This window comes from Ochotona princeps, chromosome 13, assembly GCF_030435755.1.
Source record: "Ochotona princeps isolate mOchPri1 chromosome 13, mOchPri1.hap1, whole genome shotgun sequence".
Taxonomy (NCBI): domain Eukaryota; kingdom Metazoa; phylum Chordata; class Mammalia; order Lagomorpha; family Ochotonidae; genus Ochotona; species Ochotona princeps.
Window position 1 is genome coordinate 17,514,497 of NC_080844.1, and position 19,980 is coordinate 17,534,476.

At 41.9% G+C, this 19,980-nt stretch overlaps 1 protein-coding gene across 4 annotated transcripts in view; it reads left to right on the plus strand.

Moving 5' to 3' along the window:
• Positions 1 to 451: 451 nt before the first annotated feature.
• ATAD1 (ATPase family AAA domain containing 1) overlaps positions 452 to 19,980 on the plus strand; it is a 42,325-nt gene continuing 22,796 nt past the window's right edge. The window contains exons 1-2 of one of the 4 annotated variants that reach the window (XM_058671168.1): positions 452 to 638; positions 10,423 to 10,452. Coding sequence is in view for 1 of the 4 variants with exons in the window: in XM_058671167.1 (XP_058527150.1) it covers positions 19,564 to 19,565 (2 nt within the window). In the remaining 3 variants the exon portion in view is untranslated. Of the gene's footprint in view, positions 639 to 10,422; positions 10,453 to 17,791; positions 17,898 to 19,542; positions 19,566 to 19,980 lie in introns of those variants that run through there. The other 3 variants (XM_004583381.3, XM_012926435.2, XM_058671167.1) reach the window with 3 other exon arrangements.

Consider the following 19,980-nt stretch of genomic DNA (forward strand, 5'->3'; position numbering starts at 1 on the left):
GGAACATAGGTCTTCAGTTTAACAGATTTCACAGTAATGACCATTTTGCCTCCTCTCCGGGGTTTAATTCAGATTGGACTGTCATTTTGACTTTTCATTTGCTAATTTCTGTTATCATCAGATGAACAATACCTAGTACCTACAGTTAGTAATTAGAAACATATGACTCTGAACATGCTGGTGGGCTGGCAGGGGGCTGGACTGGAAGTAGAATAGCTGGGACGCAAATTGGCACCTTTATGGGGATGTCAGCATTTCAGGCAATGGCTGTGTATGTTACACCACAATGCCAATCCCATGTTGATGTCTCAGTTGGGATCTCTACTAAGCTGTCCTGGCTTCTGAGGCACTCTAGAGTTAAAGCTTGGTGTTGTGAGGACAACCCAATTCCATATTCTAGTCACATGATTCTTTGAAGTCACATGACCAGCATTATGACATCAGCAAGAATGCATAGAATCTCTCTTCCTCCCCAACTCAAAATTCTCTGTGGGGGAAAGCTTCAAGAGTTGTCATCTCCCCCATGGCCTCTACAGCTCCCTGAAGAATATCTCCTACAAACTAGAAAGATGCTAGATTGCAAAGGACAAGCCAACACCGGCTTCCTGAGAACCGACTTCAATCACAGCTGTCAGAAGGTAAAGTACTGTTCAGAGTCAAAACTTCATCTAGAGTCTCTCAGTTAAGCCTGACAATTCCAATCTACATCTTCATTTTTGCTTCAGTAAAGCTGTTTCTACTGAAGTTCATTGGAGGCTAATACACACACACATATATATTTATATGTGTGTGAGTAATTTCTATTATGTAAATATAGAATATATCAAGTTCTTTGGAGACTAATATATATTACATGTTATATGTAAGTATATATTTGTATATCTTCTGTATTTAACATACATATTCATATTTATTGTATATTTTAGATATAAGATTATTATATAATGTAATAATATATACATTATAAAATATATAACAAATATCACATATATTAGCCTCCAAGGAACTTTATATTTATACTTATAAATAAATAATGTACTGAGGTAAGCCCTTCCACCTTTGTACTTCCCCAAAAGCCTACAGATAAAATGCTTTTACATATCAGATAAAGTATTATTACTCAGTGACTAAAAAAACTACTCATTTTTTCAAATATAAGCATAAACATACAGACACAACTTATCAAGTGACTATAATATAGACCTGAAATAGTAATGCCCATATGTTACTTTTTTGTGTCATGTTATATAAATTTTTCTTCTTAAGTTTTGGTTGGGATACTATCTGGAAAGACATTAATCATTACTTTCATCTGGAGAGAGCAAGTGTCATACTTAGTTAATATTCTCTGCCCTGAAGAAACCCAAAGGTAGTGTGGAATGAAGCCTTGAGAACTAGAAACCAAGCCTATGGACATACCAGCACATCCAACCACCAAATTTTCCTAGAATCTGGACACTTAATCTCATTTAATAGAGTAATCTTTCTACTTCACATTCAGTTCTGATGAAATAATTTTTGATATTTATCTCAGATAGAAGTGGCCAAATCACAACTGAAGCTTAATTTCATCAATTGTCCTGATTAATTCTGGAAAAATACAATGCTTTAACAAAATTCTAGTGTGGGAGAGAAAAATTAGAGTGTTCCTATTCAAGGTCTAGGTTCAAAAATAACCTTTTAAATCCCCAGGGTGTCAAACAGTTAATTCATGTCTTTGGCCACGAGTGCCAGAGCTACAGCATGGCTCTAAGGAGAATAACATGAAGAGGCTGCACACAAAGGGGATGCTAGCATGCTTACACAGTGTGTACAAGGAAAAGATGGGAGATGCAGATTGATTTTTAAAAAAAGGCATTGCTTTCAGTGTGATGGCTCAGTGGCTAAATCCTCACCTTGCAAGTGCTGGAATTTCATATGGACACTCATGTCTGGGATGCTCCACTTCCCATCCAGCTCTCTGCTTATGGCCTGGGAAACAGTCGAGAGTAACTCAAAGCTTTGGGACCCTGCACACATGTGGGAGACTCAGGAGCAGCTCCTGGCCCCTGATCAACTCAGCTCTGGCTGTTGAGGCCATCTCAGAAATGAACCAGCAGTTAGAAGATTTTCTCTCCTTCTTTCTATAAATCAGCCTTTCCAATAAAATCAATATATTTTTAAAAAATGAAGTGCATACATAGTGTTGTACAACCATCCCATCATTCACCTTCAAAACTGTTCTCACTTTGTAACAGGAAAAGGCTGTTAAGAGCTTCCTATTTGTATTATTCCGTTGGATTCTCAAAATAATCTTAATTAGTATCCTCATTTTTAAATCAAGGAAACAGAAAAAGTAGTAATTGCATTGGCACAATATGTTATGTCATGAATTTTTTAAAAAAGATGTACTTATTTTTATTGGAAAGGCCAGGAGCTTATCTGGGTCTCCAGTGTGGGTGCAGGATATGAAGGCTTTGGGCCATCATCCACTGCTTCCCCAGGCTGTAGGCAGGGAATTGAATGAGAAGTGGAGCAACTGGGACACAAACTGGCACCCATGTGGGATGCTGGTGCTTCTAGGTGGAGGATTAGCCAGTTGAGCCACTGTGCTAGACTCCATTAATTTTTCTGTGAATGGTTTGGCAATTGTCTTAGTCTTCTCAGCATGCTAAAACAATCACACACTAGGTGACTTAAAGAGTAGAAATTTATTTTCTCATGGCTTCAAAGACTGGAACAACCAGGATCAAGGGTTGCCATCTCCAATGTCCTCACAAATAGGAGAGAGAAAAATACAAGATATCTGGTATCTCTTCTTATAAAGTCATAAATCATATTATGACCTCATCTAATCATAATTACCTCCCTAAGGTCTTATTAACAGATACATGTCATTGGGAGTTAGGACTTTAACTTCTGAATTTTGCAAACATTATAGATTTCAGTTTTGGTAAGATAGAGTAGGCACACTTAGTACCATCTACCCCTCTTTTTTTTGCTGAATGTAGTTATAAAATTGAGATGTAATGCATGAAACAGTTACTTGAGGACTCCGGAAGACAAAAAGTAGCAAAGGGATGTGGGAAGAATAGAATTCAAGACTACTAAACCAGCAGTGAATTTTCCCATGTTTGTTCCCTATCAGATTCCTTTATAGTGTAGATGTAAGAAGTCTGAAACTCAGAACAGGGATCAGGCCTCATAAAAAGCTCCAGGAGGAGTACTTACGTTTCCGTTCAAGGAACAGCACAAACATCTCCCAATACTAAGAGAATATGGTTAGAATTCTCCACCCTTTGATATTTTGCTCTCTGTTTTATAGTCCCCCAGAACCCCAGAAAATTCTGAAAATCCAGTGATGGCAATGATGGTGATGGCAGTGGGGGCCCATATGCCCCAACATCTCTGTTTAGGAATGTTCTATAGAGAAGATGGAATCTAAAGAGGATGAGACAAATACCAGTTACCTTTGCCCCTCCTCCCCTCTTCCACTCTGTGACTCTAGAGTATAGGATCTCAAGGTTTTGGGCCATCCTCGACTGCTTTTCCAGGGCACAAGCAGGGAACTGGATGGGAAGCGGGGCTGTTGGTCAAGAACAAGCGCCCATATGGGATTCCAGCATGTGCAAAGCAAGGACGTTAACCACTAGGTTACCACACCAGGCCCGGTTGCTCCACTTCTGATCCAGCTCTCTGCTAATGTGCCTGGGAAAGCATTGAGGATGGCCTGTGTACACTTGGGCCCTTACGCACACGGGAGACCTGGATGAAACTCCTGCATTTTGGCTTCAGACCAACCCAGATCCTGCTATTGCAACCATTTGGGGTGTAGACTGGTGGGTGGAAGAACTCTGTAACTATGCCTTTCAGATAAACAAATCTTTGGAAAAGAATATTTAAAACTTTGCAAAAAGGGGTGGGGAAATGATTCATAATAGATGCAAGAGAGCAGTAGAAAAGAAAATAAATTAAAAGGCACAACTGAGCAAGCAAAGTTGGCAAAATCTAATTGTGTATTTCTTTTATTAAGATTTATTTTACTTATTGGCTGGGCCCGGCGGCATGGCCTAGTGGCTAAAGTCCTCGCCTTGAACGTGCCGGGATCCCATGTGAGCACTGGTTCTAATCCTGGCAGCTCCACTTACCATCCAGCTCCCTGCTGTGTCCTGGGAAAGCAGGCGAGGACAGCCCAAAGCCCTGGGACCCTGCACCCGCGTGGGAGACCCGGAAGAGGTTCCTGGTTCCTGGCTTCGGATCGGCGCAGAACCAGCCATTGTGGTCACTTGGGGAGTGAATCATCGGACAGAAGATCTTCCTCTCTGTCTTCTCCTCCTCTCTGACTTTGTAATAAAAATAAAAATAAATCTTAAAAAAATTTATTTTACTTATTGGAAAGGCAGAGTTGGGTGGGTGGAGCAAATATGTCCCATTTTTCTCATTCACTCTCCAAATGAGTCAACAGTGAAGGGTGAAAAGGTTAAATTCCAGAACCAATAGCTTCTACAGGGTGTCTCCTGTGACTGGCAGGGGCCCAAACACCTGAGCCTTCTTCCACTGCTTTCCCAGTGCATTAGCAGGGAGCTTTTTCGTAAGTGGAGCAGCTGGGACATGAATCAGAATCCATATGGGATGCTGATGACACAGCAGCAGCTTAATGTACTAGACCAAGATGCTGGGCCCCAGCAATGGCTAAAGACCTCACCTTGAACACACTGGGATCCCACATGGGTGCCGGTTCTAATCCCAGCCACCCGTTTTCTATCCAGCTCTCTGACTGTGGTCTGGGAAGGCAGTCCATGACGGCCCAAATCTTTGGGACCCTGCACCCACGTGGGAGACCCGGAAGAGGCTCCAGGCTTCATTCTGGCACAGCTCCAGCTGTTGCAGCTGCTTGGGGAGTGAACCATCGGATGGAAGATCTTCTCTGTCTCTGCTCCTCTCTGTATATCTGCCTTTCCAATAAAAATAAACAAAAATCTTAAATAAAAAAGAAAAAAAAGGAACAAAACTAAAATTTTCTTGTTGTTCTTAGGATTGTATCTATGAACTATTTTAAAATCATCCTTTATATTTACATGCAATAAAATTGTTAACAAAAAGAAAAAAAAGATGCTGGCCCCTAACTTATATTTCTTTTTTTTTTATTCATTAATTACATTGTATTATGTGACACAGTTTCATAGGTACTTGGGTTCTCCCCGCCCCTCCCCAAACCCTCCCACCATGGTGGATTCCTCCACCTTGTTGCATTACCACAGTTCACTAACTTATATTTCAAAATAGCCAGGATAGAGGCTTTTTTAAGGTCTTCAACAAGAAGAAATGATAAATGTTTCAGATGATATATATGCCAATTAATCTAATCTGATCATTACACAATATATATTGAAATATAGTATTATAACTCCTATATTATATAGTAGTTAAAAATTTTAAATGACATGAGCATTTAGTCCAACAGTACAGACACCATTTAAGATGCTTGATTCCTCCCCCAAATATACATTTACTAAGTGACCAAGCTAAGACTTGATTCAGGGTCTCTAATCCCATAGCACATGTAATTTCAACAATTCTGCACTGTCTTTGGTGGGAGACTCAATGATATTTACTATTCCTTTGGAGCAATCTCAAAACTCTGTGATTTGTTGAAATTTTATCTTCCTAGAGATATATTCAGATGCTCCCTAACAATTTCTACAACACTGCACCAGTGTCTTTCTCAAGGGATTCTATAGCATGTGTCTTACTCCTTCTAGATGTTGGTTATTTGTATGAGAATTACGTGTTCTAAAGTGACACACTACTCAGTACATGAACAGATGATGGAATTAAGAATGAATCCAACTACACATAATAGGTATAAAGTTTCATATGCCTGAATTTACTTTCCAGGGAGTGATATTTAAAAACAGAGCTAAAATGCCTTTTGTCTTGATGAAAGTGGTAAAGGGACACAAATGAAGTGGTAAATCACGTCCTTATTTCTCTGTTGTTCTTTGGCTATTTTCAATTAGAACATGAATCATAGCAACCTACATGGTTTGTTTTCAGAATTTCTAACAGTAAACTCCCATTAGTGGACAGTAGAAATGGTTACATTCCTTAAAGTTGTCAAGAAACTTTTAAAAGTTAGGCTAGTGATAAAGCAAGAAATAATTGTATCCCTCAGTTGCTCCCAAGTTTAACTTCTAAAAGCCACGATTTGCTCTGAGACATAGCTTATTTAATAATATCCAAACTTCCTTCTTAAGTTCTTGATACAATCATTATTATTATGCATTGGTACTTAATGCTTCTAATTGCTTTTTTGCTAGTATCATTTGTTCAAGTCTTGGAAGCATACTTTCTAGTTAGCTAGTCCTTCTGCAAGTGAAGGACATAATTTTTCTTTTTTTTGAAAGATTTAATTCTTTTTATTGGAAAGATATATCAGATTTATGAAGAGGAGTGACAGAAAGATCTTTCATTACAAATGGTTGCAATGGTGGGAACTGGGCTGATTCAAAACCAGGAATCAGGAGCTTCTTCAAGCTCTCTCACACAGTTGAGGGTGCCAAGGCAACGGGCCATTCTCCAGGATGCTTTCCAAGCCAAAAACAGGGAGCTAGATCAGAAGTGGAGCTGCTGGGACATGAACAAGTGCCCAAATGGGATCTCATTGCTTGCAGGGGGAGGATTAGCCAATTGAGCTATCATGCCAGGCCAGGACATCATTTTCCTGGGAACAGCTTCCAACTATTATCTTCCACTTGTCTGGAGGGTGGACAGTTGGGGTAGAGAATAACAGTTCTCTTCTGCCTTCACCAACCCACAGATGTGACCATATGGCTGGGGATGAAGTGGGGATGACAGCACGGATAATTAGTTAGAAGGCCCTAATTTAAAGGAAGAATACTCAAACATATAAACACAGACATCAGATTTTTAACTCCAGGCAGGTAAATATTAACTAAATTATAATGAAACCATGGCTGATGAATTAGTGGTTGACTAAAGATTACTACAGAAATCTTCCCAGCAATGTTAAAGCATACGCACAGAGTTCAAATTCAGCATTGTTTGTTGAGTTCCAAATAGAAAGAAAATCCAAAGCTTTTTCACACTGAAATCAGAATGAATCATAGAATCATATCATTACAAAATTCTCTGGACCATCACAATGTCAGAGGAAGAAACCCAGGGAGGTTCTAACATATGACATACCACAGGGCTGCCCGCCCCAAAGACTCTGCCTTCATTTAGTTTTGTCGTCATTTAGAATTTCTCAAATACGCTATGAATACTGAATAAATAATATTAATCCAGTGGCTAAACTACTAAATATTTATATTATCTAAATGTCATAATTTTATAGTAATATATAAGGCCTATATTATTCTCATGTAATACTATCCTACTATAACATTTAGTAATGGTAAATATTATAATAATATATTAAATACTGAATGAAGACAATAGTTGTGTGCATTCTTGGTACTTCAAATCATTTAATTAGTTGGAGGGCATGTGTGTTCACCTACCTGATGGCTATACCCTGTGTTGACTGAATAAACAGGTCTCAGTACACAGTCACATAAGTACCACGTGCTAACCGATTGCGCCACTGGAACCCCGTCAGTACACAGTCAATAAAACAGTGTTATGGACTCTACCTGCCTATGGAATGAGAAGGAAGCAATGAAGAGATATTTTCTGTCTTCTCTTTTTGGCTTACAAATATGTGTCTAAGTGCTAGAATCCTAATCATTCACTAAAGAAATGTGATTATTCACCAAAATAAAATCACTGTATTTCCTGACTTTACACTATTCATGTAGACTTTTTTACCTGTTTATTTCAAAGAGTCTCAAAGAAGGGGTCAGGGAATGGGGGAAGAAGATTCTTGAAGGCCAGCCTATGAAGAGAACATGATGACAGACTATGGAAAGTCAGTCTTTCTGGCACAAGGAGCACTAAGTCATAGATAGGGCAATGTAGAAAATGGAACACAGTCCAGTCAGAAGCTTAAGAAAATCTAAACAGGATCTTAAGACTACTTTAGCTAAAAATCATTAATATCTCTTCAACTTTTCATAAAACAGCCCCAGAGAAGAAAACACTATTGGAAAGTCAATCTTTTTATTTCGCTTCCCTTCCTATCCAGGTTTTTCTGACTGCTCATTAACCGCAGAACTCAGAAGACAAACAAATTGGTGTTGCCATGTCTCTGGCACTGGGTCTTATTTGAGCATTCAAACCTCTCACAATAAGGCTGGTATTTAAACTTAAGAAGCAGCAGACTATACACTAGAAAGGTTTTGAAGTTGAATGGGAATTTTAAGTTCTGCCAATTTAGGATACTTACTTGTTTCCTATACTTCTAGAACTCAAGTTACAGGCTTCCCCACAACCCCTTACCACTTTGTTTTGTTTTTCTGGTTCCAAAAACAATGACAATAAACAGGGAGGGAAGAGAGATTTTCATATTTAATAAAGTTTATTTATTATTTATTTATTTTTATTGGAAAGGCAGATACACAGAGAGAAGGAGAGACAAGAAGATTTTCCACCCATTGATTCATTCCCAAGTGGCTGTAATGGCCGGAGTTGAGTCAATCTGAAGCCAGGAGCCAGAAGCCAGGAGCTTCCTCCAGGTCTCCCACATAGGTACAGGGTCCCAGGGCTTTGGGCCGTCCTCGACTGCTTTCCCAGGCCACAAGCAGGGAGCTAGATAGGAAGTGGAGCAGCCAGAATTAGAACCAGCACCTATGCGGGATCCCAGTAATTGCAAGGTGAGGACTTTAGCCACCGGGCTACCGTGCCAAGCCCTAGGTCTTGCATTGTATGAAATGTTTTACTCCATAACTTTATGACAGCAAGGATTATAAGCTCAATAAATGGCTGTTAATATTCAAGATGGAAATAACAACCAAAATTGATAATAGCCAACATTTCTTCAGTGAACTGGGAAATATCCACACAGTTATTTTCACATCTTGATCAGTATTTTAAATTTAATTATTTCAGGGGGTCATAAGAATGGAATCTTACAGGATTTAAAGAGCTATCAGAAACAGTTTGTAAATTCCTGGTGGGTGTGTCTCAGTCAGACAGTTGTATTCCTGGTGGGAATAAGAGATTTAAGAGGTTAAGTGAACACAAGGCATAGCCTTTGTACAAGTCAAAGAAGATGAATATTTCAGATAAGAAACCATGGTTGGAAAGTAGATAAAGTCCTCCTGCAAACACAAAGAAGATATAAAAAACTCATTGTCCTTATAGACTTCTGAGGATGAGAGCACATCACTTCACAATTTCATAGAAGTATTACCCTAGGGCCCCAGAGTGGTAGCCTAATGGCTAAAGTCCTCATCTTGCATTCACTAGGATCCCATATGGGCACCAGTTCCTATCCCCACTGCTCTGCTTCCCATCCAGCTCCCTGCCTGTGGCCTGGGAAAGCAGTAGAGGTCGGCTCAAAGCCCTGGGACCCTGCATGCACGTAGGAGACCCGGAAGAAGCTCCTGGCTCCTGGTTTCAGATTGGCTCAGCTCTGGCCATTGCGGCAACTTGGGGAGTGAATCAGTGGATGGAAGGTCTTACTCTCTGTCTCTCTTTAACTCTGCAAATCTGACTTTCCAACAAAAATAAATAAATCTTTTTTTAAAAGAAATATTACCTTAGTATTACACCAGCAAGCTTATTGAGAACCTGCTAAGTACCAGGCATTGAGCTCCATGATTTACATGCATTGTCTCATTTCATTCTCCTTGCAAATCCATAGCAGGTATACTGTTACTGTTACTATACTCATTATGAGGAAACTGAGGCTTGGGAGTATAAGTACCTTGTTGAAAGTAATGTAGTGAATAAACATCAGATCTTAAATTCAAGCTCAGGCCTATGAAGTCCATGTTCTTAAGCCCTATAAATATCAAAACTCTCTCTGACTGGACCGGTTTATATTGGACACATCAGGATCAGGAATAGAACTGTCATGACAGGGCAGTTGTATGATGATGGTCAAAAGAATGATTTTCTCTGCATACACCATCTTTAGATCTTTTCTATTTCCTTCCTGTTCTTCTTCCATGCTCAGGATAAATCTATGGGAATGCAGCCCCCAAAAGTCCTATTTTATGTTACAACTTTGTAAAACCCCTCCTCTGCCCCAGGCATCCTAGTTTCTCAAGAAGTTCACAGCTGATAGGAGAATATAGTTTCTAACTATAACCTTTGTAAACTGAGTAATATACCAATGCTAAGCACACTGAATTACAGGTCCTAATAGAATGAACACAGATTTTAGTCTGTGCCTAGAAAAAAAAGGATCTCAAATTCTTCTCAACCATTTCAGTTTCACATGTGTTTCAAGGTTAGAAGTTATTTTGGGGAAGGAGAAGTTTTACAAAAACCTTAATTTAAAAATTTTTAGCAACAGTACATTTTATTTTCCAGATACTTCCAAGGGAATTTTCCTAGAATCAGGTAAATGAGAGCAAGCAAGTGACCTACTTAACAGCAAAAATTGCTTCAGGTTCTAAAGGCTGGGAAGCCAGGTGCATCTTGGAAACCACAGCATCTGGTCTTGTTTCATGCCTCATCTATCAATCTGTTGTTACAGGAATTGAGAATTAACATTCCAACTACCGTTTCTTCTATTTTGGCTAATGAATTCATACCTTTATGATATGAATTGCTCAATCCTTTCCATTTCCTTCCCCATTTATAAAACCATACAGAGGAGCCATTTATAAGGATCTGAAATGAATCCCAGAAAGAAATCTTTGAGCCATGCTTTATAACATTTGCTAATGAGGGTACATTTAAAGTTTAAATATCTTGAAGCAATTCTATTTTTAATTAATTTGGATTTTGCACAGAGTACTATCACTTGAGTAGTATATTTTTAGCACTGTATTAAAATTAAACAATAAAATATTTTGGCTGTTGGATAAATTATTAGGTTCTAGGATGTGTTTTTTGGTAACAGAAGCTATGAAAAAGAAATAATTAGCAGCATTGATCACCAAAAAAGGCTATACAGAAACGTTAAGATTTTGGGGGATTGGTGCCATTGTGAAATAACTCAAAAAAAAATGAAATATAACACCTTTTCATATATGCACTTACAGTCAGTATAGAGTTTACTTTGTAGATTTATAACTTTTTTTTTACATTGCTGCTTTTAGCTCTCTGTATTTTTTTAAATGTTTATTTGCTTATTTTATTTATGTGAAAGGCACAAAGACAAGGTAACAGATCATAAGAGATCTTCCGTCTGCTGGCTCACACCCCAGTGCCTGTAACGACCAGATCTGAGCCAGGTTGAAGGCAGGAATCCAGAACTCAAGCCACATTGCCCACATGGGTTCAGGGTTCCAACAAGTTACGCCAGTATCTGCTGCTGCCCAGGAAGGGAGTTCATTATCTGAAAGTTGAATCAACCCTGCAGCAGCCAGGACTTAAACCAGGCACTCTGATAAGGGATTCGGCATCCTAACCTGTGAGGTAACCGCAGCAATGCCCACGCCTCAGTACTTCTCAGGAAACAGAGCTACCAGAACAGCGTTCTGTCTCCACTAATCCACTGAAATTTTAGTTTTCTATTAGTTTTGTCTGAAGTTCCATCTGATTCTTCCTGTTGCAAGTCCAAATACTTAAATTTTGTCTTTTTGCTTTACTTATCTTTCTTCATCCATTTTATTTCATTTTGTCAAAATAATAATCGATTATTCTTTTCCAGTGAAATATCTTTTTTAAAAAAAGGTTCATTTATTTACTTATTTTGAGAAACAGCAGTATAACAGAGAGGAGAGACAGAGAGAGATGCTCCATTCTTTGGTTCACTCCCCAAATAGTGGCAACTGCTGAAGCTAGGCTGGTCTGAAGCTAGGAGCAGCCACAGCTTCTTCAGGGTCTACCAAGTGGGTCTAGTGGCCAACGACTCGGGCCACCCTCCATTACTTTCTCAGGCCATTTGCATGGAGGTAGATTAGAAGTACAACAGCAAGGACTCAAACTGGCACCAATATGGGATGCTGGCAGAGCAGGAAGAAGCTTAACTTGCTATGCTTTGACACTGAACCCCCACAAACTATCATAAAAACACCAAGGTTCCATGTATTTGTCACAGGGGCATAATTACCACTATATAGTTACATTCATATGTTGAAGTACTGCCCTTAACAAATCACTATCAAGTGAATTTCTAATGAGCAATGAATGAAGTCTACTATGTCTACTTCAGATTTTTATTGTTGCTGTTGTTTGCAAAAGGGAATTTTGTTGCTAATTTCATCCTGAGGGCTTCCCTGATTTGATTTCCTTTTCTAATTTAAGAGGCAACTTAAAATAGCTCAAATGGTTCAAACTGGTTCAAACGCATGTGCACGCAGCAGGTTAGTCCTCCACCCTGTGGCATTTGCACTCCATTTGGGTGCCAGTTTGTGTGCTGGCTGCTCCATTTCCAAACGAGTTTCTCTGCTTAGGGCCTTAGAAAGCAGCAGCAGATGACCCAGTTCCTTGGGACCTTGCACCCACATGAAAGACCCAGAGAAAGCTCAGACTCCCAGTTTCAGATCAGTTCATCTCTGGCCATTGTGGCCATTTGGAGAGTGAACCAGTGGATAAAAAATCTTCTCTGTCATTCCTAGCTCTGTTAACAACAACAACAACAAAATTCAGATGAACACATGAGTCTTTAATCTGGGGTGGTAGATATTTTTGTAAAAATACCTTACTGGGCTCAGCGCAACAGTCTAGCGGCTAAAGTCCCCAGCTTGCACATGCCAAGATCCCATATGGGCACCGGTTATAATCCTGACATACCTGCTTCCCATCCAGTTCCCTGCTTATGGTCTGGGAAAGCAGTCGAGGATGGCCCACAACCTTGGAACCCTGCACCCATGTGGGAAGCTCCTGGCTCCTGATCAGCTCAGCTCTAGCCATTGCAGCCACTTGGGGGAGTGAATGATCTGACAGAAGATCTTGCTCTCTGTTTCTCCTCTCTGTATATGATTTTCAAGTAAAAAAAAAAATCTTTAAAAAATACTTTACTCACTTGGGCAGTTTCTCAAAATATGTTCCAAAATGACTTCTGTATCACTACTTCACTACTGATGATTAGGTGGAAAGATTGATTGGTTAAACAACAGAAAACAAGTTAGACAGTACAAAATCAGGGTGCCAGACTGTGTCTTGGTGTATTCTCAACTGGTAGAGATCTCACATGGTTACTAAACTGCATATTCCTTCCCAAAATCTAGAGCAGTGGAGTGGGTGCTTTAAAGGCTAGGTTCTAAGAATCTGCATCTTGCCAATCTGTTCAAGTGAATCTATACCTGATGAGATTCAAGAACAGCTAATCAAAGGAACTTCCTTAGATTAGATAAATATTCAGTACAATTTTTAAAAATCTTTTTAAAAGATTTAAAAAAAAATCTTAACTTTCACTGGTTTGCACGGGGGTCGAGTGTGAGGTGGGCAGGACTGGGTTGGACTGCAACACCCATTAGTTCGTGTAGAAGACAGGGCTGGAGACAACTGACCCAGCAACTGCAACTAACAGTGTGTGTGTAGGCCAGTTTTGGCAACGGACTGTACTGGACCCTGTATTGGCATGCACACACAGGAATCAGGTCTGGGATCACCTCAAATGAAGTTGCTTTGGGAATCCCCCCAACTGAACCACGGGACTCAGAACTCTAACCATGGAGAAAATTGCAGGTTCCATGGTCTGACCATGGAGTGCATGTGTCAGAGTTGGGTCTCCTCAGTGGCTTAACGGAGCAGTGAACAGCATATCTGGATCCACTGGAGGATATGGCAGCACACTGGAGCCTGCAGAGGACACCTGGTACCATAGCAGAGGATGGAGGACAGAACAAATTGATCAACTATCCCAGCCAAGAGCTGGCAGTGAATACCTGGGCAAACAGAGGCTCTAAGGTGGACTGAGTCAGCCAGTGGATTCTGGAGATATTTCATTGTGATTGGAGTGGCAAGATCAGTAGCAATACAGAACGGTTGAACTATCAAAACCACTTGAGCAGTGCCCTCGGAGCATGCTCCACATAAGGACCCTGGGATGGATGGGAGGCTGGAGTGGCTTCTCCCCTTTTCTCTCCACTCACCCCAGATACAGGAAGGAAAAAAGAGAATGTGAAAACAGTGGTCTCACCTGCTTTCCTGTAATCCCGTGACCCTTCACATCCTAATCAAATATGTAAAAATTATCAAAAATAAAATTTATACAATAAAAAAGATTTATTTTAAAATTTGTTATCGGACAGTGAGATTTACAGAGGGAGATTTTTCCATCTGCTGGCTTACTCCCCAATTGGCCTTAGTTGCTGGAGATGAGTTCATCCAAGGCCAGGAGCTAGGAGCTTCTTCCCGGTCTCTCATGTGGGTGCAGGGTCTGAAGGCTTTGGACTGTCCTCGACTGCTTTCCCAGACCACAAGCAGGGAGCTGGATGGGAAGTGGATCATCCGGGAAATGAACCGGCACCCATATGGGATCCTGGCACATGCAAGGTGAGGACTTTAGCCATTTTGTTACTGTGCTGGTGCCCAATACATTTACCTTTGCACTACAGCAAACTAGTTACACTGCCACTCAATAACACAAGGACAAAGATTAATGTCATCAGGGAGAAATACAATACTGCGTCTTTCATTAAAAGAAAAAAATAGGTGGGCCCGGCACAGTAGCCTAGTGGCTGAAGTCCTCGCTTTTCAACCACTGGGATCCCACATAGGTGCTGGTTCATATCCCGGTCGCCCTGCATCCCATCCAGCTCCCTACTTGTGGCCTGGGAAAGCAGTCAAGGAGGGTCCAAAGTGTTGGGACCCTGCACCCATATGGGAAACCCAGAAGAAGCTCCTATCTCCTGGCTTTGGATTGGCTCAGTTTTTGCTGATGTGGACACTGGGGGAGTGAATCAATGGATGGAAGATCTTCTCTGTCTCTTCTCCTCTCTGCATATCTGACTTTCCAATAAAAATAAAAATTTTTAACAAAATATATAGGGGTGTTTGTGTGTGTGTGTGTGTGTGAGAGAGAGAGAGAGAGAAAGAGAGAGAGAATGTGAGAGACAGACACCTTCCATTCTCTAGCTCACTCTCCAACGTAGGAATTCAACCTAGGTCTCCCACATGAGTGTCAAACATCAAACTACTTGAGTTGCTACCTTCCAGGATTCATGAGTAGCAACCTGAATTGGAGGTAGAGCTAGAAATTAGACCCTGGCATTATAATACAGTATGCAAACATCTATAGTAAATATAACAAGTATTTTTGATATCTCCATTCTAACAGAGAAGGCCCAGAAAGTCTACCAAAAAAAACTTTTTGGTAGACTTCCTAAAATTATGTGTAATCAATTACTTATTGGGCCCTGCTGTGGACTAAATATGGTATTTTGTGTTGCCAGGGATTATATAATGCTATCCTGTGATGAAAGGCATATGTTCCCTCCACTCTACTGTAGGAGAATCTCATTGAATTAATGTTTGCTGGAAATGATCTTACATGATATGTGATAAGATAGTGATACAATGTGTTAGAATCCAGACGTGTGAGATTTCCCGAGAATTTACTCAAAGAAAACATTAGGATAAAAAAAAATATTAGTGTAGGCACTTCACTTATACTCAAATCACTGCAGAGGATTATGAATGAGCAGCAGCATGTTTTTTAACATTAAAAAACTTTTTTTTCCAAATTTGCTATTTCTTCTTATTGTTTCTGGGGGAAGGGAAGAGACAAAGGGGCAAACCACTCATGGCTTTCCACATGTCCCAGTACCCAGGGATGAGAAACTGCCACCTCACAGGAACCCAGAGTCTCAATGTGTACATACTCCGAGGGCTCTGCCCAAGTGGTTTGGATAGTTCTTAAAAGCAGTATTTGCTTTTGTGCATATGGGTTCTTGGTCAGCTTTGATGAATCTATCCAGTAGTTTCCTTTTCTGTGTATTAAGCAAAGGAATTGAAACTACACGGAACCCTACTCAGAGTTCCATTGAGGATATCCTTAGTGGGGTCAACACTTCCTCGCAATTTGCCCGAGACTGTATTCTAGCACTGAAAGTCCTACAGCCCCAAAACTTACCAAGCAGGTTAGTCACCCTGGTTCCTACAGCAAGGCTGGTTGCATTCTTAGCTGGAGCAGTTTCACTCAATAAATGATGGAAATGCATTACCATCTTGATTTTCTCTGCTCCTTTTCCTTGCTGGTGAGTATGGCTACTTTAGTGGGTCCTTAACCCTTAAGTTTTTTCTTTTGCACACCTCCCCTCATCCTTGTTGAGCCACATCCTTGCAGCTTTCCCAGCAACAGCCTGGGGTTGTGATCATCCCAGGCCCTAAGTGGGAGAGTCCTCTATCACAATGGGGCCCTGCACACATTACCTCTGAGAGCACTGTCCTGCTCCCACAAATCTTCCTGTTCCCCAAGTTCTACCTCCCTTTCTAAATAACCATTCCAGCACTCCCTAACCTGGCTTCCCATCATTTTTTAAAAACAATATCATGAATGTAGGCACACACATATATGTTAAAGAACCTGAAAGACAAAAAGGGATGGCGTGAAACATAAAACAATCCAATTTCACTCTAATTCTCGTCAATGACCTTAGCCATTCACATATCACTGTCAACCTACCCTTATCCTCTAAAGCCTTGTGGAGTTTTGTCATTTCACGCTGTTTCCTCTTTGAACTAGATTTAAAACTTAATAACAACTCACTGCCTGAAAGAGAAAAATGTGCAGGATTTGAATTCGAGACCCAAGTGCCAATGAAATTGAAACACTTAGTAGGTACATGGACATAAGAACGCTCGTCACTTGAAGGCTTAAAATGTACTCATCTATAAAAAGAGAAAGAAAATGACAGCTTTTCCACCAAAAACACTTTTTGAGGAATTCAGATTATGGATGTAAAACAAAAAGCAGCTTATTGTCCTTCCCCAGTATATATGAGCCAAACTGTACATCATCGTCTCACTGCAGTATTAAATGCTTGTAACAACAGTAGCATTTGGTAATGCAATAATTAGGTTGCAGAATTCTCTAGCTACCAAAGACGATCCCTAAAACTAAGAAACACAAACTATCTTACCCAGTAAGACAGGGAGGGGGACATCACGGTCTCACCTTCTCCCTGTGAAGGAAGTGACGCTGCCTGCATCTGGGGATATGGTCTTTTGGCATCTTGTCCCCATACAGTCTGCGGATTCAGGAGGCGCTGGCTTTCAGACTTTCTCTCTGGAGATTTCTCACGTCACGTCGCTCATGCTGGAAAGGGGAAGTCACTCTAAAGGCAAAATCTACAGAGCCCGCCAGCATGGGCTGCCAAATCCTGGAGCTCAGGGATTGTGAGGTGCCATCCCTAGGGGTCGTGCGCAGGGTGGGGGCTGGGGGTTCACCCCCAGAGACTGAAAGGCAGATGGTGAAGAGGTGCTGAAGAACAGAAGCTAGCGGCCTGAGGGTTTGCTCGGGGTAGTGGCGGGGAACTGGAATCAGGCAGAGTTAGGGAAGAATTTCTTTACGTTCCCCTGAAGGCGCCCAAATGAGTCAGGGTTGCGACCATAGAACTCAGTCAGGACTGGGATTTGATGCGACAACTGTCTTCCCAGCTCAGTCCCTGACATTCGCTTAGCTGCATTCAGAGCTCAGCGAGTGCTGCTGGCCGACAGACACCGGGTGTGGCGGACAGGATCTGCCCCAGGGTCGCCTGCCCTGTCAGGTGCGCGGCGGCGCGCCCTCGAGCTCGCGACCCCGGCAGCCCGGCGCGCGCGGGCCGCGCATGCTCGGCGGGAGGAAGGGGCGGGCCGCGGCTCGCGCCGGAAGTGCCCTCTCCCAGGCGGCGTTTTCTTCCCGTGCGAGGCCGACTGAGGGCTGCTCCAGCCGCTGCTTGTGTCCCGGGGTGAGTAGCGGCTTCCCGCGGGGTCTCGAGCGGCCGGGACAGGATTCGGCTGGGCTCGCTTAGCGTCGCTCTGGGGCTAGCAAGGTCACCTCGCTCTCCCGCCACTTGCCACTTCACTGCCCCACCGCCCCCTCCCGGTGCCCAGCAGCCCTAGTTGGATTACGGATTCACCTCCAAGGGCGTCCCGGGCCTCGCCTGGGCTTGCTGCCCGACCCGTGCCCCCCAGGGCGCCATGGGCACGGGCCGCAGGACTGGTGCGGTTCCCATGAGAACCTCTGTGAGCATCCCATCCCCGTGGCGCCCTGGGGGGGTGGGTCGTCCTGGGTGACCTCGAACTCCAGCGGAGGCGGCGGGCGCGAACCGGGTCTGGGTGTCGCACAGGCGCTCCTGTCACCTTGTGCAAGAACGAGGGTTGAGGCTCGCGGCGAGAGCGCGCCGTCGCGGAGGAGGGTGGTCTCCCTGACAGCCCGAGCTCCGCGTGGAACCTGGCAGGCCTTGGGGTGCTGATGCCGGCACGGCTGTGTGTGCTCTTGGAGGACCCAAACCTGTCAGTAAACTACTCATGAACAAGGTAGCATCCTGCAGTGCACAGAACCCTTTTACAACACAACCTACCGGGTGCCTGTGTTTGTCTAATAGATAATTCCGAATATTGGCGTGGTTGTGCATGGCCCTGTGCATCTGTACATGGTTGCGTGCTTGTTTGTTGAAACACCCTCCCCGCCTCCTCCTGTTGTGGACACTGCGTTTATTCTGTGTTTTCGCTGTAGTGGTATTGATATTGTAAGTGCTACCTTTGCCAAATGTATCAGTGTCTTGTGGATGGTACTGGCAGGTGACTGCGGGACAAAATACACAAAAAGTTTCAGTTTCCCTTCAGGGTTTTGAAGTCATTAGGAGAGAAGCATATGTAGGTCCCTGCGATATGAAAGTTAATGATTTCACAACAGAAAGATAGAGACACGGTTTTGGCTGCTCATATTCTTTGTAAAATTTGAAAACAAAAGTAAGTGGTAACTATTTTCTTGGTTGGGGATGTGCTGGTAACAGACCTAATTTGTTCATGTAGTTCAGTGACCATCCAGTAGATGTCAGTTTTGTCACCACTGACTGAGGACTGGTAATATTGGGATGTTACCAGTCTTCCGAGTCAGAGTCCTTATCTTGCATATTGGATTATTTTCAGTTATGAATATTACCCATAAAATGATGCCATGCATTCTGCTTGCACTTTCAACTTTGTTGCAGTAAATAGGGGAGAAGAGGAAGATTGTGTAATCCATTTCCTGTAATCCACGCCGATGAGAGGCAGCATCCTTTGATTTGTGACCTGAGGAGAGATTCTTAGTTGGCTTCTTTCTTCTGGCACTGTTTTTTCCCTTTATGCTGAGGGAATAACTGGGTGGTGTGTTCCTCAAGTATCTTGGCCATTGATTTGTAGGCATTAATAACTGCTTATTAAATGAATTGGATCACTTTACATAGATCAATTTCTTCATCCAGTGTGAAGGCATTCAGTTTGAATTGTCAGGTTTGATTTCAGGAATGTAATTGCTGTGAATGAATGAATGATATCTAATTATAGGTAAGTGTGGAGCCTTGGCGGTTGGAAGTCTGTTTGCTGTCTGGCAGCGATGGACTTGGTGCACCGAGCTGATAACCATACATGTGGACTACTGACTGATGGTCAATAGCCAAGGTTTATTAACAGCATCAGACTCTTATAGTCTGAGGGTCACATAGGATGAGGGAGCAGGAGGCTTTGAGGAGTTTACATATCAACAACGAAGTTGACCTGAGATTATGGGAGTTCCCATAGGCCTGTCTGTGGAACCCATCAATTGTTTCCACACCCTTGACTGGAAGTATCTCTCTTTGTTTCTTAAATCTAATCTGTTGTCTTCTTATAGCTATCCAATCAACTGTCCTACAGAAACCTTCCTTGGAAGTCTAACAGTAACCATTTCAATGCTTGGAAATATATATTTGATGAAAATATTTTGTTTTAAGATTTTTACTTATTTTTATTGTAAAGTCAGATATACAGAGGAGGAGAGACAGATTCACTCCCTAAGTGGCCGCA